Here is a 22411-nt window from a genome sequence, read left to right as displayed (position 1 = left end):
ATATACAATGTTTACTTACAGTTTTCAGCCATGTTTGTATCTTTATTTGTTTTCCAGATTACAGGCTAATTAAAAACTATTACAGCAAAGTTCAGTCTGGAGACAAATCAGCAGTTGCCCTTTAAACTCTTCAAAGATGCAATTTGAGAGGCTTTGCAACCAACACAGTTCTAGCAGGCTAAATATCTAGTCGGAGACAAGCTCAGCCAATCAGAGTACAGGACGGGATATTGTGAATGTACATGTAGTGTTGAGGTGACTTCTTACACTGCATTTGTTTGTAATCGGGGAAAACAAGCAATAACCATGCATGTCAGGGACAGTGTAACTCAAACTCACTGCAGGACGCTCACTGCGGGATTATGCAGAAATGACTTAACTGATTCCCACCGAACTTGGTCTGGGAGCCTGAGATCATCTTTGCTGAAGCATCATTGGATCATTCTCATTAATTAAAAAGGGCTAAATAAAGGTAGAACGAACACAAAAAGGAACAGCTCAGAGAACCAAAGACAGCAAAACCACTTGAGCACCACTCTTGTAGAATGAGTGTACGTGTGTCTGTGAACAAGCGGCTTAATTAAAAAAGCCATTTCCTGATAACATTTTACCTCACAAAAGGTAGAATGTGCAGAAAGAGAAAACTAGTACAGATAAAGTTTGAGAGTTTCTTTCACAGTCTGAGAGGAGCTCCCACTTTGAGAGCTTCCAAAGTGCAGAGCTTCTGATGCTGTTTCCTCCTGTAATACGTTATCGGAATCTTCAGGGAACTGATGAAGTGCCATCTTCAGTGCGGCTATGAGACACATGCGCTGTAGCTTCACCTGTAATTGTCTTGTCCCGTCGGCCCGAGGCTCAGAATGATTCAGCGCAGCGCATCAATTCTGATTACCTGAGCTGGATTTAACCTCAACCAGGCGGGGACGCACTCACACACATCCACACCGACCATCTTGCTCTGCTATCTATCTCGACAGCGACATGCTTCATTAACCAAACCAATCTGGAGGTAATTAACTGCCCACACCAGACAGTCACACACATGGAGACACACATCCTGAACTCTCGTACACGCACACAGGAGCAGGTAGATGACTGAGGAGGCAGCACTGCAGTCTAAAGGGAAGCGAAGGCCAATTCCCTCAGTTGGATTAATGCTCCCTGGTTAATTAAGGAGATCCAGGCTAGTTACAGATAGAAGCAGATGTGCACACGCGCGCGCACGCGCACACACACACACACGCACACACGGCCTCGTATTCAAACACACAGCCTGTCAGTGAATGTTTGAAGCAAGGATGAAAAGTATGTGTGAGCCCTGTGAACAGACAGTAACTCACCTTGGTCAAATTGCCGCTGCATGCTCTCCATCTCGGATTTGTTCCCACTGACCCTGTAGATGCCCTCTGTGCTCAATCCTGAGGAAGAGAGAGAGAGGGATGTTATTAGCTTAGTGTTTTTCTCCATTTGTTTAATTTGCCACAAATATCAGGTATTTAATCTTCTTCTGAATGTCTTTTTTTACAAGGTGAATAGATTCCCTCGGAGGGGCTGATAAAGGGGAGCCACTCCGGACTGCTCTAATGGCCTCTCCCCATATCCCCTACCATCTAAACACAGTATTAGCACTATTTATTAAACCTATAAAGCACTCCTGCAGGCCTGCTAACAGCCCACTAGTGCACTGTGACAAACAGAGGCTACCTTGGTGCCTCACACATTAAAAAAGGGAGTGGTGGAGACCGAGTGGTTTTCCTATACAACTTCAGTCATTGGAGGTTATTTAGTTAGACATGGCAGAGACATTTAGACAGAGAAAATGCATCCATGTTCACTTTATTGACACAAAAAGGAGGAAAAGCAGCAACTCCAAAATGTCCATGTTAGAGTTTAGTAATAGGCAATTACCTAATTTCTATTTAGAGGTGCAAAATATTCTGTAAAGGGCAGCTCGGGCTCTAACACACTGATGGCAGCAGAGCCGAAAGTAACTATGTCAGACTTACAACATCTGGAAAAAGCAGCGTATACTGTGTAGTGTATACTGAAAGCACACAAAGGGAAACTATCACTACATCGAGAGGTTTACAGATAACTTTGACTCATCTAATCTTGAGAAACAGCAATGAAGAATACTGCAGCAAATTCACGGATCAATATTAGAGGAATGTAACAGGAACTCTGTATTAGTCACCTCAACAAAACAAGAAAAAAGGGCAGGAATGCAGCAGTCAGCTGTTTTTCACATGTTTGTGTGTTTATCTCACCTCCTGTTTGAAACATGCAGATTTACAGACACTTAAAGTTTCAACAGCAGGTGCAGACAAGAGTGATACAGTTTTGAGTCTAGGAGGCCTTTTAAGTCGCCCATCTTTTTGTTGAACTGACAATTACAAATTATCTCAGCTAATATTTCCTCACATCCTGCATCAGTTCTAAAACCAGTAGGACCCTGCTGTACATATACAATGTTAGAACATACCCAACAAATATGTGAATTTAGCTGAAGCTGTATTCTGCACTCTTGATAGTATTTGCAGTAAACGTTGGCTACATCCACCCAAGTTTTAGTATTAAAATGCATCAGTATTGTTACGTTTGGGCCATGGTGTCCAGACTCCACAGTTTTAAAGCGCCTAAAACAGAAAACTTTCTAAAGGCTTCTTCTGTAGTTTGAGAGACACCAGGGCTGTGTTCTATATAGACAGGTTTCAAACGGAGATGTTTGGAAACAATGACACTTTCACCTGCATTTGCTTCCTGTTGGGTTCGACCACTGGTGAATGAAAAATTTTGTAAACTGAACAGTTCAATCTTTTGTTGATGCAAGGAAATAAAACCCTGCTCTTATTTTTCACTACTGTTGTTTTTTTATTCCTTCTTAGTATTTTCTGTAACCAAGCACATGATTTTCAGGTGTATTCGTATGTACAGGCATTACTACTGATAAATAGAAAAAATTATTGTGTTTTCCAATTGGTAGTATATCTTAGAAATACATTCATGGAAAACACAATGAAACCGGGTCACAGCAGGACATTGACTGAAAGGAAAAGCATGTGTATAACAGGAGAGAGTGAATGCTCCCTTCATCTTGGTTCATTAATACTTTTTTCCATATTACAAAAAGATAAGATTTCACCTCCCAACCCTTGATTCCCTCTCCGCACACATTTTGCTGGCAATCGGGGAGACAAAGAGCAATCCAGAGCGGGTGAGCGAGATAGGGAGTGGCAGAAAAAGAGGGAGAGATAGGCAGAGGCAGGGAGGAAATGAGAGAGCTCTCAGTCAAGGCATACAGCATCGATCTCCTCCTTCTACCAATCAATTATCCACAAAAGCTTTTCTAGCCAGACTCTAAGAAAACAGGGATGGGACAGATAGGGAGAGGGGAGTAGTGAAGCGGGGGGGGGGGGGGGGGGGGGGGGGGGGGGAGTGTGAGGGAGATTGGGGGAAAATAGGACAAGCACCCAACGATGAGGAGCGATAGTGGGGGAGTGTGAGGACGCATAGGAGTCAGGGTCAGACTGATGAAAGGAGAAATGAGAAAAAATAAATGGATTAAGATAAGGAGGGGTATATACAAGGCTAGGAAGTGTGCTTGAAACAACAAAATGCATTGAAGATGGAGGTTGTGGAAGAGGGGAAAGAATGAAAGAGCAGCAGAGGAAGAAGCGCCAGAAAGGTGAGCTCTGCGAGGCAGCATCCTCTTCCTCTGGGTTCAAACAAGGCACGGGCAATTCCTGAGGTCAATGTAAATCCGAGCACTTCCAGCAACAAACAAATGTTTCATCTACATCCTCTACTTGCCCTAGCCCTGATGAAAAAACACAACTTAATCAAATATAGTGCATTTTAGGATAGATCATTACATTGATCAGACTTTTGCGAATATCCTCATGCACTATACACACGTATACACAGACAACTAAAAATTAACCCATCTATTATCATTTCAGAGCTTCCAGTAACACTCAAGTGGCCAACAACACACCTGAGAACCTGCAATCACACAAACTACGATAGAGCGATAAACGCTGCTGCAGTTAGCAGTTGCGCTCCGATGGCCCGTTACTGTCTAACAACACTCCAGCCCAGGCCCCAGCGTTTCTCTGGGTTCTGCAGCCCAGGGGCTGACTTCATAGTTTACCATGGAGACAGGCAGTCGCTGGGTGCTGCCCTTTACGTCGCTATGGAGGCTCCTAAGGCCAGCAGATATGCCTGCACACCCTAACGCACAGTCATCACCTCAGCACCCTAGAGCAGAACACACTGAGCCTACCGCGCTGGGAGCCGAGGAGAGATAACAGCAGTCACTCTAAGGATTGATTTTATAAAGCTGCTTTTCTACCACCTCCGAATGCATGAAAATAACACAAAATAGCAAAGCCACTCCTATTATACTCCAGGACAAAGGGAGAGAGCCACGGTGCATGAATGAAAAAAGCAACAAAGACGACGTTTTAATAGAAAAATGTAAAAGCAGAAAACAGAAATTGAGTTTTTTCTTCAGTACGTTTGTGCATGTAGAGCCAAAACAACAGAACTGCAGGATTGTCTATGTTTTCGAATACATTTAAAATGCCATAATATAGATAATCCCTTTTCAGACATGAACTTCAGAAAATTTAGTCTGGTTATTCTTGGACATTATTCTGGACATTGTCTTTCACATATTAAGAACTCAGCTCCGACGTAAGTTCAGGTAAGGGGTGGAGCCTTGGTTTTTTGTTTACAGTATATCAACATCTGCGTTGGCCCTCATCGCCAAAACATATTGAACCCTGTTGTCTTTCTAAATGGGCGTTAGCTTCTACGTCGTCTATTTGTATGACACATCTTTTTCTTTCTGATTCTTATTTTTTTCCTTTTTGCATCCATTGTGTGCCATATACACGTAGAATTATAAACATAAGTGCAACTCTGAAAGCCGCGATATATATATATATATATATATATATATATATATATATATATATATATATATATATATATATATATAAGTATATATTGGTGTCCAATAGTATCAATCTTCAGTGTAAAAAATGAAAGTTAAGTTAAGACAGAACTATAAGTAGATTATCAATGACATTTTGACATAAAAGAATGAAGGTGGGAGACTGCGTTTGGGTTTAAGTTAACAATGAGTATTTCTGTTTGAGGTAAAGGGAAAAGGGAAGGATGTAGGTCAAAGCTGCTGGTCTAGGGTCAGCCTTACGACGTCACTCATCAGCTCACACTAAAGTGACAAACACAGTCACGGCGCTGTGTGGTCTTTTCCTGTGTGTGTCTTTATACGCACAGATTGTAGACGTAGATACGGGATAAATAAAGTCTGACTTACGGCGAATACAATCCAAACTAAATAAGACATTGTAACTCATTTCCCCTTCCAGTCTTAGTAGATCTCTGTATACGTGTGCCATTCTGCTCCACATGTAAACAATACGGTTCTGCAAACATTCTCAGTTGATCCGTGTGAGGCTGTAATACTTGCACACTCACAAGAACAAGCTAAACACATAGAAAAGAGATGAGCCCAAACGTTAATCCAATTTCTGACGTTGTGATATTGATCGGACAGAGGGAGCTATCGGGTAGGACATTACCTGGCAACCCCCTGGCTAAAAACACACACACACACAGACACACAACATCCTGACAAGAGGAAGGGGGGGAAATAAAATTACAGTGAATTGAAAGGTGAGGATAGGACCGGGGGAGGAATAAAAATATAGTTTAGGAAGATGATGAGAGTAATCAAAAGTGACAAGTGAAGGTACTTGGAGAGACGGAGAGAGCAGGATGGGCGGATCAGGAGAAACAAGGACACCACGCAGAGAAAGGAGGGGAGAGGAAACATGGGATTAGGAGGAATACTGAGAGAGTGAGTGAGGGTAAAAAAGTGGAAAACACCTCTGAACGAGCAGCGCATTCATCTTAAGTACGCACACACACACACACACACACACAGCTTGTACAGACGTAAATTCAACCAGTTTTTCTCCTTCATCCAGAAGTAACTGCCGTGACTGCTCCAGTTAACATGTGAACGGGTGAGGTGAAATCCAATGTGATGCCTTGTTATCTAGAGCTGTGCCCCGACACTCCTACACAGAGGAAGGCGGTGGATGTTTTGAACGGCTGCAGTAATCCACAAATACATGCTCTTTTATCAGCACAGAGATTACAATGGAATGCATTGGCACGTCAGTGAGCACCAGCAGTGTGTTGACAAACTCACTTTTTTAAACTCAACTCACACCCTGGAAGCTGATTAAGAGAATTTCAAGGAACGAGTGTGGGTATTTTAATTAAACATTACCTAGATGATTTATAAAGTATTGTAAACCACAATAAAATTACATTTAGGACAAACCCAATAACTCTGTAAACAGACTTATATTGAGCGTTTTTTGTCTTATTGACCAAATTCACAAACACAGTCATGCAGCTAAATTTGGGGTTCAGTATCTTCAGAAACAGAGTTCCAACTGGACAATCCGGGAATCGAACCACGGACGTTCTGGTTAATGGACAACCTTTTCAAACTACTTATCCACAGCTGTCCATCCATCAATAACATTGTCCTTTAGCAACCGATAGGGAATTTACATTTCACAGTTATAAATACTTTCTAGTCTGATTCCAGAATTTTGAGATGCAATATTTTTTCAACTAGTCAAAATGTTTAATTCAGCATTACTATGAAATAATCTCAAATCATAGAAAATGTTTGCTGTTGATTGTAAACTTAGATTTAGTTATCATATTTTGAGACAATTAAATGCATAAACGGTGATAATTCCCAAGGGCTCACTTTCTCTTTCTTGCCACGAATGCATTATGCATTTAATTGTCTCAAAATATGATAACTAAATCAAATTAAGAGGGGACAGACCTTTCAACTTGGTATTAGTTAGTTGGGTTGACTTTATAAGCTGTTCTTGATTTCCAGAGGAGATTCAAGGAAATAAAAAATGAAATATCCAACTAATAAAAATGTTGAGTTGTTAATTGTTAGTGGGGCGGGATATTCTGACTTCGGGGATGTGAACAAATATCTATACACATGCATTGTCCCTGCACTCAGTCGCCTTTGAACAGCTGGTGGGAGGTTGAGAGGCAAGCTGGCAGTCCTGGGGCAGTGGGACACAAGCACAGCCTGGCATCTGGGCAATAAGGTTAGATGAGACTATGATACCACATCTGTGTTCCCAGTACTCTCCCGGAGAGGAAGAGGAAAGGAAGAGGAAGAGGTTGTTGATAGTTGGAGGCAAAAAATGAAAGACATGTTCGCTAAACAGAAGGTTAAATCTATAATATTTCAAGTAAACCACTTTCACATTATACTTAATGATAGACCTATTAGTTTTTTCTTATTACCCCATTCATCTGAATATGTCTCTAATGACTCCCTCTCAAGGTAATACAAAATAATAGGTAAGGATTTATATAATGTGATATGTAAATAGGCACGATACTTTTCCACACTTAATTTTGCCGTTGTTATCATTTAGGTTATTAGAACAAGACTGGGTAACGTCCCTGGAACCATTTACCAAACCTTAACAAAGACCAGGGAAGACACAACAGAGAGCAAGGATGCATGTGCACTTGTATGTTAACATGCTGTAACATGAGTGTGATTTAAGGAGATCGATATTGTGACAATCTTAGTGGTGAATGTAACAAACCCACCAACATCCCAAGAGGATTAAAATAAAAAATATATATGAAAAGAGAGTAATTAAAAGAGACAGGTAGCACACATAAAAAAACTGGAAAAAAATATATTTTAATGACTGGAAACAACAACCTGTGATGTGAACAACTGGATACCTTTAAACATACTCAGAGTACACCTTAGTATGTAAAGTATAAGAGATTCTTACCGGTCGTTTCAATGAAGCGGATGCACTTCTCGATGAAGACTGGGATTGGCCTCTCAGGGGACACCACAGAGGCCAGTGGCACCCCGAAGTAGTTGCTTTCACAGGGTTTTGAGATGGAATGCCTGGGTTTGGCTCGAGGTTTCTGAAAGAGGAAAGTTGAGACGATTGGTGAGAGTTCCTCAGAGGAAATCCAATATTATTTGAGCCTAATTGACATGGACACGTCTGACGTAAGCAAACATTTCCAAAATGACACCGAGCCCTGGGGGCATTTATTTAAATGACCTTGTTTTAAAATGTTTTATCAACACACACATGCACACACCCATCCCACACATTCCTCAAAACTGATAAGTGATCATACATTCCTGTCTTAAAGCCTCTTGTGTGCGTCAGTGAGAAATATATCAGCTTCTCTGTCACTCTGCTCTATTCATCCTTCCTTTGGCATCACACAATGTTTCTCTTCTGCTTACTCTCTACTGCACTGCAGCTCTCAGATAATCAAACTCTCTTGTTTTTTAATCACTTTTTAACTCCTGTTAAGAGACCTCCAATACACTCCTGCAACATCCTCTACCTGCATCTGTATGGCTGAAGCATCAGCAGTAATTGTACTGTGCTCTAATGGTCTTCGGCGGGACTGTTTTGACGGCCCCTAAGGCCTGCATCTCTAGTAAGTCTGTCAGCCCCCCCTGAGGCACTGTCCTGGCAGGCTGGGTGGTGAGGGGAGGATGCATGGTTGGCTGCTAACATGGAGTGTGGGTGCAGAGCAGGCCTGAGAGATAGACACAGGAGAAGGAGCAGGAGTGCTCATTAGAGAGAGGGAGCCCAGCGTGCCCTCTGCTCCATTTACTGGCCTTGCTCCCCTCCACCAAACATGCTGGATACCACGTATACACATTCTCACTTACAGCGTTACTCACGGAAACAAGCAGGGGAACGCTAATTGAGAGCCCAGGGGTCCGGGGTGATCAAGGAGGACTCACCTAGACCATTGTCTGAATATTAAGATAAACTATTCTGCTTTTTTGTCATCTTTTTCCACTGGCTCAAAATTGCCAAGCTATTATCTTCCATTCAGTTTTTACCCGACAGATACATATGTACCCCTATGTTATCTGCTAGTATGTGCTAGTTAGAGATTTATCATTATCACTGCATATGTATTACAATAACCAAAAAAATCCTAGAAATTATAATTCCTATGCTGTCAAAAATGTAAGTTACGTTTGAATTTTTTCTCAATTCTATTCAAGCCTCTTCTCAAAACAATAACATAATTTACTCTATTTTCTCTTAATTTCAACTGCATGTCACATGAATCAGGTCCCGTGTTGACTCCGCTGATGTTTCAGTCATTAAAAACTTTGTACTGTCATTATGTAATGATCTTGGTTATTCTATAAACCCAGCTTAATGATGCATGCGCCTCCGCTCTAATGTACTGCTCTGCAAGGATATGAGGCTTAAACAAATGTCAAATTGTAGACACGAGAGAGAACAGAGGTATACAGAGAATAGCACTATACTCTGGTTTCTGGGGATTCACAGACTTTGATCAGTTCAATGTAAATGTGAAATAATCCTACTGTGGAATCCTCTCATCAAAAAGACGTCATGTGTATATGTGGAGTAAATCATACAAATCTCATGAGGGAAAAGGAGCTTTACTCATTTCTGAGAAGGTGCGTATCGAAAGCAATCATTTGTGTTGTAGTGTTAACTAATTTAAAAGTAGGTTGTTATTAGAGTTTGGATACAAAATGGTTGAAAAAACTTAGAGGATACAACAATGCTAGGATGATGGATGCCCATAAAGTGTGAGATACACCGAAGGAAAACAGGCACATCACAAATCAGCAACGAGGAAAGCTGTGCGTAACAGCTTAGCTGTCGCTGCTGTTGGTACGATTGAAGGAAGAAATGCCGTCAAACAAGCAGCAATTCAAGACCTAGCAAAGCATCTCAGGGGAGGAAACTCTGCATTTGGTTTCTGGACTTCAGGCAATCGCTGACTACAAAGGATTTTGTTCTAAATACAAAAGTTCATAATTTTAATTAGGGTTATTACTCAGTCTCTTTCTGAATCTCTTGGTTTTAGCTCCTGTCTCTTTAAGTTGCCCTTTAGATAAAGCCCAGTCTGCTCTGATTGGGCAGCTGGCACACTCCCAGTTTACCGGGTTTTTTCACAGCTGTGCCAGACTACTTGTAAGGCGTCTATTCCTATTAAAACCTTTATACATGTATTAATTTGTATCATTACTTTTTACCCTAAATTTGAGATTAGACTGTGATAATAGTGGTGTGGTATAGAAGCAAAATTACTAAAGCTGTCAGATTTGGATTTGACTGTAAACTTTATTGTCACAGTTGAGGGCTGGTATCCTTCCTCCAGTCATTAATCAGGTTGATTGATTCAAAACCTTCCAAAGGGAAATCAGACTGTGTGATTTGGGCCTGGCGGAAAATGAGTCCAGTTTTCTTTTGTACTGTACAAATTTTGACTATTCAATATGAGCTAATCTTCCCTGAAAAGACTCTACAAAAATTCATAAAATAATCTGTTGTAAACGCTAATGATAGATTATTTTATCAGTATTTATTTTAATCTCTCCAGCACTTCAGTAATGTGGATTTATCTACAATTTATGACACCAGAGAACAGCTGTCTGACGATTTGATAGTGAGAGGTGCTTCTCTATTTTTGGACTCTCTGCTGTTTAAATATGTGAACACGGCACACTGCATTCATTCATGTCTTCATTCATATCTTCAGCCAGACTTATCTTTTATACAAATTTGTTATGCAAAAAGATAATAGTGGTCATTTTCTTAATATTGATACTTCTATTGGCCTGTTTCCTATAATAAGACCTGGAAAAAGGGCACAGTCACCACTACTTACTGAGACATGACTCAGCAACACTGACTGGTCTACTGGAAGTGTCGACACTGAATTCAACAAAAGTCCCTGTGCTGCAATATGTGGGTAAAATAATTACAAACTTTCCCTAGAAATCCGTTCCTGTTACTTCTCATTTATCTTTACATTATGACCCCATGTGAGCAAATTCCTGACTGGACCTTCTTCACAAATCATTGCCAGCTACCTCCACCGCTGTTCTGTCCAATCCCTCTGTGACTCTCCCCCTCTGAACATACAGAAGTTGTCACACTTACAGGTTTTTAGCTGTGTACATAGTGGACATAAAAGCTTTGAGCACAAGAGTATTTAACTAAATGAAAGGGGCAGTAATAATAGAAATTATGTGACTAGACTCCCTGGCAGCTTGGGTTTTTAGCTGCAAGTAGCAGCTCATAATCTATTTGTGTCTCATCAAACTGACTTTGTTTTGTATCTTTGCCCCCATCTCAATTTAGCAGAGCGTCTTTATGCTCCCCCTTCCCTCCGCCACCCACTCTTCTCTCTCACTGTCATCTACCCCTGCAGTTTTGCCTTCTGGCCACTCCTTTTTAGCTGCTGACTGAGACAGGATATATTGCCAGCGCTGAGAGACCAAAACAGACCTCAACCACATAAGACAAACAGAACATATCCTTAATAATAGCATACAGACACCATGGTGAGCGTTTACATACCCTGCACACTGTGGGATGCTGAAAAACAAACCCACAAATGTAAAAAAATAAATAAAAGCAATATCAATTCAATGGAAAACTCTCATCTCTCTCTCTCCTGAGTCTTTATTTCATGTCTCACTCACTCCTTTTTCCTGTACGAGGTAACTAGACTGGAGCTAGGTGACTGAGGAATTTGAAGCATTCCTCTTACTGGCTGAGGAGGTTTAAAAAAAAAAAAAAAAAGCTGCAGGAGAGAGAGAGAGGAAACATTTCCGGACTCTCGCTGAGGGGGGGCGGGCGGGACAAAGACACGGTTGGTCATTGCCTGTGGTAAAGTGGGTTTTAAATTCGCTCAGTTCAACCTGAGCGGCAAAAAATCATAACAATTATCACAATATAATTGTCTTCAATAGCAATATAACAAACGCTTAGTTTATATATATATTGTGTATTATGCAAGCACAATGAGAGCTCTTGAATAAATAGAGTTGAAAGCAATAATGATTTGACACCAAAATAATTAAAGATATCTAATTAAATGAATATGTAATTATTATTAAAAAAATTGACATTGACATTATCTAGTTTAGTCTTTAGTCAAGTTCGGATAACTGAACTGAACCCACCCGTCAGAAACCTAACAGGTAGCGTGGATCACGTTGGTTTGACTTTGTACTTGATTTTTCATGCTGCACTTGCCTGTAATCCAGCCGTACATCGGCTTCAGGTCGGGTTCGAACACAAAAATGTCTGTCGGGTTTGGGTCAAGCTCAGTTAATTTTCTCTTTTCTCTCCGACAGGTTTGGACAGAAAATTGTGGCCTGAGCCGCACTCTAATCTAGTTTCAATTATTTGTTCCTACCTGTCATGACAGTAATTGGTTGACAAGACACAAAGGCTCCATCCAGAAAAATGTTCACACTGCATAACATCCAAGGCTCCACTATTAAACCAAATGAAACTCTGGCTTTGAATTAAATCTGGTCGATTACACGCCAGCAACAGGAGCGGCTGATTCTATCACCAGGTCACCACTACCATACATTTCCCTCAGATGTTCAAAACTCAATAACACATCATCCTGAGGGGATTTCAAGGTGCAGCAGATTGGAAATGGGCTCTTATCTTTGAAATGGCTGCTTAGAAAAACAGGTGATGGAACTTGATCACTTTCTTACAACCACAATTAAGCCATAATGGCCTGTAATGTGAATATCCACATCTCAGACCTGCTGTAGGGCACAAATCAGAGGCTCTAATTAGAGTAATGATGAGAGCACCGATCTAAATTTTGTTGGCTTTAATTTTCCTGGGGATTTGTTTTATTAGACAAGTAGGGTTATAATGTGTCATGTGATACTTAATGATCCCTCTTTCGAGTTGGGTTGAGTTAAGTCAGTAAAACTGGAGATTGTATGAGGCATGGGGCTTGGACTGTGATGTGCACTTCATTGGTAGTTTGTCTGACTGATGAGCGACCTGATGCCTGGTGTTTGAGCGATCCTGGCACACCTTCTTCAGAAAGACAAATGGCACGGCGTAAACTATAAACAAAGTCAGTTTGTGCATAAAGGAGAGCACGCAGTAGAAGCAGTTAAGAGCTACGTGAGATGACAGCCTTCATGCAGGTACTTGGACATCACAGCTGAGTGTGTGAAAACATTAATCATTCTCCTCCTGTTCCACCCTACTGACAGCCACAGTAATTATCACAGGCGCACATGCACAACGAAGACAACTGTAACTCCTATTCAACTGGCACCTCTGTGCCAAGCCATGTGTGTGAATGAACAGCATGCCAAGCTGATAAGCCTAACGGTGTAAGGTCGTAAGTATCGCGCCGCAAGACGTGTGAGGGACAGAAATGAACATGAGAGGGACAGACTAGAAAATAATTGAAGTTGATGGGGGGGAAGCCTTCAGCAGAAAAATAGAAAGGAAAGACAGATATGAGGAGAACATAATAGTGAGAGAGACTGAGTGTGACAAGAATATGAAAAGAGGCAGAAAGTATGAATCAGTAGGAGGGGAGGACAAACATTATGAATATGAAAGAAAGGATGAAAATAAAGCCAAGCTGGGACAGAGTAGAATTTGGAGGCACGTACATCACTGCAATGCTACAACGGTGAACAGTAAAAAACACTGCTCTCACTAGATGATGCTGATGTTGATAACTAATGGCACATTAACTGAGTCCTTTAGCATATAAGTTGTCAAGCACGGGCCATTGAGACAAGAAGCCATATACAAGTAAGGATGAAGTCAAGTTGATTACAAAATCACGTTGTGTAAATTTACAGTGGGGTACTTCACAACTCCTCTTTTTCAAATGTTATGCTCCTTACTACTATCATGAAATGCAGGGCTGTGTAGAGTGACATGACATTAGATTTCATTTATTTTTACGTGCCATTATAATAAGAATTGTAAGATGGAAGTTGACGCTTTCAAAACATTATTATTTCAGCTCTCATATACTGGAAAACCAGATGCATCAGGCAGACATGCACAAGCTCAATAAAATCGTAAAGCGACTGTTGCACAGTCCCACTCATTTAGAGTTCTGTCCTCTGGTGTAAACGTTTGGTTCCCTCTGATGATCTGTCTAGTTAAGAAGGCTCCCGCAGAGAAGTCTGGGGAAAACATGGAAGACTTGTTTCAGAGGAACCAACAAGTCTTCCATGTATGTCATGTTTTCACTGAGCTATACTGAACTGATCAGTCATTGCTCAAACTTTGTAGTTAACATTGTGTCCACGAAAGCAAACAAGTGTTGAATCTCAGCCCCTAGACTATACAGCGGAACAAATTACCTATGTATACATAACAACAACATTGTTTATTCCTCAGGTGGTCATTGAAAATGACTTAGTCAAAATTACCAAGTGTTGTACTTGGGGAGTGTTCCTGGGTAAATATTCTAGATCTTAAAACATTTGCTAACTACTGTTCAGACAAAATAAATATTTGGAAGCGATCAACACTAACCTTCGTATTTCTGCGCAAGCTCTTGAGGATATTTCTTCTTTTAGGGTCTTCAATCTCCTCAATGGAGTTGTCCTTTTGGGCTCCTGCGTCATCCTGGCTAGCCTTGGGTGGACCCACCATCTCATCATCACTGCCTATAGAGAAGCTTGTCCTGAAACTGCTGAACTTGCCAAGTCGTTTGGATCTGTCTCTGTAAAGCTTTGGTTTTACCCCGATGGCAGACAACTTTCTCCTGCGTTCCAGTGAGCTACTGTCCGCTTCACTGTCGGAACCATTCCCTCCAGCGCTCCCGTTGGAGTGACCTTTGCTGGCGTTACGGATGGTGATAATTTTGCCCTGTGTGCTGTCATGAGGGACAGAGTAAATATTCTCCTCTTCTGTGAGTCGAGGTTTGCTAACAGCATCCATGGGCTCGGCATAGTCGGATGGGTCATAGCGTCCTTCGCTACCTGGAGCCCAGGTGACAGCTTGGGGCAAAGAGCGGCGGTTGGTACCACCTTGCTGGTCCATGAAGGGGCTGAGGTTAACCTTACGTACAGGCTTGGGCTTCACTTGAGGAGGAATCTTGTTGTTAAGCTTGCTCTCAAAGGTGCTAAGCTCAGAAATGACAGAGAAGGTATCACTTGAATCCAGATCTGGCAGCTTGTAGCTCCCAAGGTGAGAACTCAGGCTACCATCCTCCCTCAGTGTGGGGTAAGGGGATGATGGGTCGATGTCATCCTCAGAGTCCATAAGAATGTTAACTGGACTTGGAGAGCCACAGCGAGGGCTTATGCTGTCGTTGGTACATGCCTCAGCCACATGATCATACATATGTGTGGCCTCAACAATAGTGTGCTTCTCAACCACATCCTTGAGAAAGGGCTGGAAAAGGTCTATCTTATGAAGGCCCCCTACCACCCCACCATGTCCACATATTACTGTATTAAACCTGGCCTCAAGTTCATTGGCAAGTTCATCTCCCTGACTGACCTGCTCCTTGGCTGACTCTGAGTCTGACAACTCCATCTGACTCTCCCCTACGGCTAGCAACTGGACTGGGATGATGTCTTGGACCTCACACAGGAAAGCGCATAAGGTCTCCATAGAGGCCTTCCGGCGAGCAGAGTAAACTGCAATATAGCCATGGACCAGCCTGGTCTTGCGGAGGGAGAATGTGGAATGGAAAGAGAGTAGTGACAGTTCAATATTCTGCCTCTGACCTCCTATATTGAGATCCAGCAGAATAGAGGTGCCACTGCTAAGAGAAGAGGCAGGACGACAATGCTGGGGCAACAGGAAGGGAGCAAGCAGCTGGTCTAGGTCGTATGTGTCTCCGCACATCAGGCACATAACTATCCTCAAGTCTGCCTCTAGTCCTGGCTGGGACTGTGAATCTCTGAAGGCAGAGGATGGAGGGGGCAGGGGAGGGGAACTGCTCCCTACGCTTCTCCTTAAATCTAAGAGACCCTTTAGCATCTGGTTGATCTGCCTCTCGCTTACATTGCGTGTGTAGCCCATACCTGGAGAGGCAGGGTCTAGGTAAGTACACTGCAGCTTTCCAGCCACCTGCTGTCCCTGATGGATAAGAGTCTGAGCTGTCTCACCCCCAATATCCCCTATGGACCCCACACCCCGCTTGGTGACCAGAATCAGGGACAGCGGGAGTTGTGCTAAGCTGTTTTCCCTTTCCCTTCTGCTTATAGTTGACTCTCTAAGCTTCTCTATACTCTCAACAACATATGAGAGGGATTCTTTTGAGTTGTACAAACACAGGACACCATGGGGTGTGAAAGTTGGTGTGTGGAAGGAATTGACTGGCAGACGTACGTTGCCCTCAATAGGACGAAGGGCTAACTCATACATCTTGCCATCTAACACGTACCGGTCATCACTGCTGCACAAGGCCCTTATCTCATTTGCCATCTCTCTGGCTAGCCCATCTTTTCCTAGGATGACAAGATTTATCCGTTCAGCTCTACCCCCTTCCAGTCTTGAAGTGTCTGATGATGGGTAGCGGGTAGGGAATCTGGAGGACAGAATTTGCTCTAACTTGCTGTCCACACAGTGGGGGCTGTTGGGACAGGTGTCCTTTGTGGGGTGGTAGACAAAGTGGATATGTTTCAATACAAGAGCATCCCTTTCTGCCTGCAGTTTCTGCAGGGCTTTAAACCTTTGCTCTTCACCCAACACTTCCTGAATGGCTCCCATTTTCTCTTTACTTGGCTTTGCATCCACTTCAAGCTCATAAAAGAGCTCAGAGTATTCGAGAAGCAGTTCCTGAAAGTCCTCTTTGGCTCTGTCAATGATTTCCTTCTGGTGTTTGTTGTAGATATCCAGATATTCCGCTTCATCCAGCCACTGGTAAAAGTCTTCATTCATGATGAAGCTTCGGGCCTCCTCCCATGGTTTCCCTGGTGTGATGAAAGGAGAGATACTTAGCTTCTCCTTGAACTCCCATCTCATCTCAGCCCGTTTTCGCTCATTCCTTAGCTGCTCCAGGTGAATCTCATAGATATTTTCAGCTGCAGGGGTCTCCAGAAGGTCCTGGGGGATTCGATCATCCTCTATGTTATCAATGTGTGGTGTGGTCTCCCAAGGGTTGTCATCTAGCACTATAAACCATTGGGAGAAATCTCTCTTTGTCTCAAGGACTTTCTGAACTCCAGACCAGCTGAGGTGGTCTATCACATCCAACTCTGGTAGCAGCACAGACAGGGCCTGTGGTAGAGTAGTTAGATAGGCCTTCCTACGTTTCTCTATATGGTCTTGCTTGAGTCTATGCACATGCTGTTGGAAAAGCTTCTTGGCTTTAGCTGTCCCCTCAAGGAAAATGTAGTCCTTATACTCAGGGGCAGACTGCATGCGACGACTGACATTCGGCCATGTCTCATTGTGGTTTTTCACAATTCTGTTCACAAGCCACTCGTAGCGGTCTTTGGCTGAGGCAATTTGTTGACTCTGCTGTTTTAATGCCTCAAAGTAAGGAATAATTTTGGGCTTTCCCCTACCCTTATCTATTAGCTGAACCAGTGTAAGAAAAGCTGAGTCAACATTGACATTAGAGCGTGCTGATGTTTCTATCACCTGCAGGTTCTTCTTGGCAAGGGCAAAGGTGTGCGAGTCTTTAATATAGCGCTCAACTCCTTCATCACATTTGGTAAGAACCAATACCACTGGTTTCTTCGTCTTGGCTAGCTGGTTGTACAGGTTTGTGACAAACTTCATCTGGTCCTCAAAGCTACGGTTCATCCCCCTGCTAACATCCACACAGAGTAAGAAGCCGTCCACCATTAGCTTGCCTTCAGGCATCTGTTTCTGCTCAAAGTCCTGCTCCAGCCCCAGCTGATCTGTGCAAAAGTACATCAGCTTCTCAGCTGAGGCCAGCTTGCTAGAAGCTGCCCTCTTGATGTAAGGCTGGAGCGCTGTGCTTCGGTGAGGCTGGAACGTCTGATCATCAATGAACTCAGTCTGCTCCACAACATTCATACGGCATTCTGGCCCCTCCTCCATTGTCCGCCCAGCCTCTCCCCAGAACAGGAAGTGGTCATTGTTCACCACACGGCCCCCAAAGTCACTTGTGCTGAGGACAGAGGTGTGGTCTAGGTAGAAGTCATCTGCACTTGGCCGGACAAAGCGGTTACACAGGCAGGACTTGCCCACACCACACTGGCCCTTCTCCTTCTCCGTGCCGGACAGCCCCACCGCGACCAGGTTGTAGATGGGTGTCCGGACATCTTGCTTTTTGGCCATCATTATCGCTGGCAGAGGCTCATCCTGCCATGCTGGCCGCTAGCTCTAGGGTGATGGGAAGTATGCCAAGGAAGGTGGGTTTCCATGCAAAGGGAGCTCAGTGGACTGGGGTTTGGACCTGTAGGATAGAAATACAAAGAGAGAAAAATAATTAAGGTAAAGATTTACAGAAAAAACATTCCATTCCACTGACAGGCCTTATTTTTAGAGAGCTATTGTGTCGCTCATCTAGGCTCCTACTGTGTGGCTATGTGCGGTTAATGATGTTTAATCTGTGATCCTCCACTGAATGTTTCCTGAAAAGATTGAGGTCAGTGGCAAAGCAGCTGGAATGCTGGAGATTACTTAAGACAGCTGTAGCTTCGAAAAAAGGCAATTTTTACCCATTTAATTCATTCAATTTTTATACCGTCAAAACTGCAGTGCTTGCAATGGAGCCTTCCACATTTCACCAGCATGTTCGCTTTGACTTGATATGTGTTTTGGCTTATTAATTGATATCTAACATTCTCAATGCCAGCAGCAGCAGAATAAAGTTGTGTAGGGTTTTCCGCTATAACAGAAAATTGCATGAATGCACACACACACACCACTACTTTGAAAACAGACATACTAAGCTCCCTGCATCCCAAATGAAAGAGACACACAGGAAGATGAAAGAGATAAGTGTTCCAGAGCTAAAGTTACTAATTGGCCAACTAGGGAAAGCCATCTGCATTTTAAAAGGCTGCACTGCCTGTTGGCTGACTCGTCTCTATCAAAAAGCTGGTGTCCTATGTTTCTCACCAAATAGCACACTGCTAACAGATCATAGTTGGCTGATGAGCCCTAAATAAAAAACATATTTACCTACAGGAGTTTCAACAATTTGGTGTGCTGTCAAGAAATAGACCTTTCCCCCAGGAGGACACATGTAGATTTATTTGACCAGTATCAATATAATTCATTACATTAGTGGATGACACCTAAATATAAATGAATGAGAGAGAAAATGGGGGTGTGTGAGATGATGGATTTATGGAATGGCGCTGTTTGACAGTATTTTTTTGGGGGAACAAAAACCTCCTTATTTGGTGAGACAGCCAGCATACAGACTTGCAGTATGAGACTGTCCCCTCCACGTCAAAACTGGCGTTAATATAGTAAAACAGACATTAAAACCACTATCAATTATGAAAAGCTATTTTGACAGAGACCACAAAAGCAGAATAAACGTCACTGTTGCTGAATTGAGTTTGTCAAACAACAGAAGACAGTGGATGCACAAAGATGAACTTCAAAGTCGACAATAAAATAGAAACACAGTACAATGGAACACGATGTGTATAAAAATCAACCCCACAACTAACTAATTGTCAAAAACTGCATACATAGTATTTGCCTGTGTCTTGTTTCTGAGTGCAACTTATCAAAGTTCAAAGCTGCCAGTTAGAGCAAAGCCTTGAAACATTGAGTCTAAAGCAAATTCCAATAAGATTATAAATTAACACTACACAGGCAAGACCTCCTTAGTGCTTCACCAGGTGTAAAACCAAGTGGCAGCAGAAAAAAGGGAATCAATATCAAAAAGAATGTCTTGTGTTTGTAGAGGAAACTTGCATGAAAAATGTATCAGGGCGCACACAGACCCAGTCCCTGCAGTTATAAGGTGCGGTGTGCTCTGCTAGACTTGCTGGTCGATGCATGCAAATAGGTATGAGGCCTGAGGACTATGGTTAATTCAAGGTTTTCTCTTTCTTGACTCTCCTGTCAGTATTTTCACAGTAAATGTGTGTTTTAACTGCATCGTCTGTAAATAGTTTAGGTAATGCTGTAAATACAGCCTTAACTGGATGAGAAGAACTGCAGTTGTTGAATCTAAAGAGCTCATGTCAGCAGGTTAAAAGTGCACCTGTGTCCTGACCTCGTCATGTTCACATTACAGCGCAGACGGCCTCATCTGCAATCAGCCACAGAAAGAAACATGACCTGATGCCCTTGGAGATGGTCCACTGGCTAAACAGAACATGCACACAGCCTGCTAATCATCATGTTTTTAATGTATCGCATCTGCATGATCCTCTCCTGAGCAACCCAGCGACCACATTCACAGACATAAAACTGAAAGGTTACATTCCAAATACATTAAATATGAAGTCCACTGATAATCAGTAATGGTTCCTTATCCTCTGCTGTCATTTTAATTTACTGCTAATGCAATTATGTGTGGCAGATGTCCCTTACTGCATACTAAACGGTGTCTAACGTTTTCATTTGGAGGTCAAAATGGATTTCAGGTGGGATTGTGGGCTCAGTCATTGCAAAGGTTGCTGCGGACTGTATCTCTGTGGAGAGAACTGTTGTGACATGCTTGAAATAGCTGCCTACTGAGCTGACAGAGGGTGTTACATTAACAGATAAGTATGAAAGTCATGGAATAGACCAGCATCACCACAAATGACCTATATGAGCTCACACTTGCATACATGCATGTGTGCGCACACACACACACACATATATATGTATGTAGCCTCAGATTTGATCCTATCTATCTTGTTGATCACTGGGTTTTGTGTTAAATAGGTCATGTTCGGGACCAGTTGTGAGAGTGTCTGGATTAAATAAAGTCGAGCACTCACGAAGTCCCTCTGGTGCCACAGGCTCAACACTCACACAGATGCATTGCTAGCATCTGCTTCAATTACCCCACCTATTTTTTTTTTCTAAGAAAGTTCCTAGGTGTGCACTGTGTATGTGAATGGACAAGCTCATACACATTTAGTGACATTCAACTAACACAGTACTGCAGTAGAGAGTGAATTAGGATTGTGTGTATGTCACAAAGGGCTGTAGGACTTTTGCAATAATCTCAAATGGAATGGCAAACAGAGGAGACATATTGCACTTATCTGTTTTTCTGCTCTGTCCCATAGTGACATGTCAGTGCAGGAATCTAAGAATTCAATCATAAGTGACGTGGGGATGCAGTGGTTTAGAACACAGCAGAAGATGACAATGGAGGAAAATAAAACGCCTCATGAGACCGGCTGATGTACCCAAACTGAGACACATATGTGACATTACAAGCACACATTTCAGCTTGTTTCAACAGCCTGTCTACTGGTGGTCTAAGTGCAGGATTTCATACACAATAGATCTAGTCATTTAGGGAATACGTTTCCTCTTTCCGCAGACCTATAAAGACACCACTGCCTGTGCTCTAGCTTTGGTGCAGCATCCAGTTTGCCCTGAGGCATGGTGTCTGCTGCGCATGTCCAGCCACATACCATTGTCTCGAGGCCGAGGGCTGTTTAGGGCTGAGGCAGAGATAGTTTAGGGCCTGCGTTGCATTTGCCTCTGACCCTGAATCATGAGGGTAAGCAGTAAAGGAGAAGGAGAGAGAAAGGGAGGAGGTGAAGGAGATGCAGGAAGGAGTGGAAGGCACAGGGGGAGGAGACAGGGGGGTGGGAAGCTAGTGCAAACTGAGAGAATGGGGGTATTTAGAAGAATGGATATGAGGGGAAGGGGAGAGAGGTCAGTGGCCTGGGTCATGTGAGCTGCACATTGCAATCCCCTCAGGCAAGAGGGCCAGGGCGTGGTGAGGCCTGGATGAGTTGGCCTGATGAAAAGATAGGCTGCATGTGTAGGGCAAAGGAGTGCAGCCTGAAGCTAACGCTGGGGTGGCAGTGCGTGAAGTTCATCATAACACGTGCTACAAAGGGCAACAGGGAAGAGGCTGTGTTCACTGGCCATGAAGAGAGAGACCATGTAGCTTTCACGCGGTGGCTGCATTCCTTTCATTACAAAGTTAAGAAGAGTTAGCAAGGGAGCATTGCCCACGAGTTTAAAGTAACGGTCAGTCAGGCCTGTTTTGATATACCCCAAAAAATCCTTATTGCTTTGAAACCGGAGCCTAACTGAAGAGTGCACTCGGACTGACACAATTCTGAATATAAAAGCGAATAACACAGAGGACTTTCTAATATAAGACGGAGCATATATCCTTTAATTCATTACACCGCTTATCCTTTGAAAGTCAAAGGGGGAGCTAGAGTCGAGCAGGGAAACACCCGTGTAACAAACATCATTCACACTCAAATTCACTTTACAACAAGTATGTCTTAGGGAAGAAGCGGGAGTACGCAGAGAAAAACCCACAGAGACAAAGAGAGATACAAACTCGGCAAAGAAAGACCCCTGCCAAACCTCTGACTTTCTTGTTGTGAGGA

The 22411-nt window shown here is 42.8% G+C and overlaps 1 protein-coding gene across 1 annotated transcript in view; it reads right to left on the bottom strand.

Annotated features, from left to right (window-relative positions):
• The window catches only part of arhgap35a (Rho GTPase activating protein 35a), a 62679-nt gene that overhangs the window by 4732 nt on the left and 35536 nt on the right, over positions 1-22411 (bottom strand). Inside the window, exons 2-4 of the mRNA XM_053422486.1 lie at positions 14472-18321; positions 7896-8037; positions 1341-1418 (exon numbers count right to left, since the gene is read on the bottom strand). Coding sequence (XP_053278461.1) covers positions 1341-1418; positions 7896-8037; positions 14472-18206 — 3955 coding nt within the window. The 5' untranslated portion in view covers positions 18207-18321. The remainder of the gene's footprint in view (positions 1-1340; positions 1419-7895; positions 8038-14471; positions 18322-22411) is intronic.

The sequence above is a fragment of the Pleuronectes platessa genome, chromosome 5 (assembly GCF_947347685.1).
Source record: "Pleuronectes platessa chromosome 5, fPlePla1.1, whole genome shotgun sequence".
Classification (NCBI taxonomy): domain Eukaryota; kingdom Metazoa; phylum Chordata; class Actinopteri; order Pleuronectiformes; family Pleuronectidae; genus Pleuronectes; species Pleuronectes platessa.
Note: the sequence above shows the minus strand (reverse complement) of the source record. Positions and strands in the feature narration are given on the sequence as shown.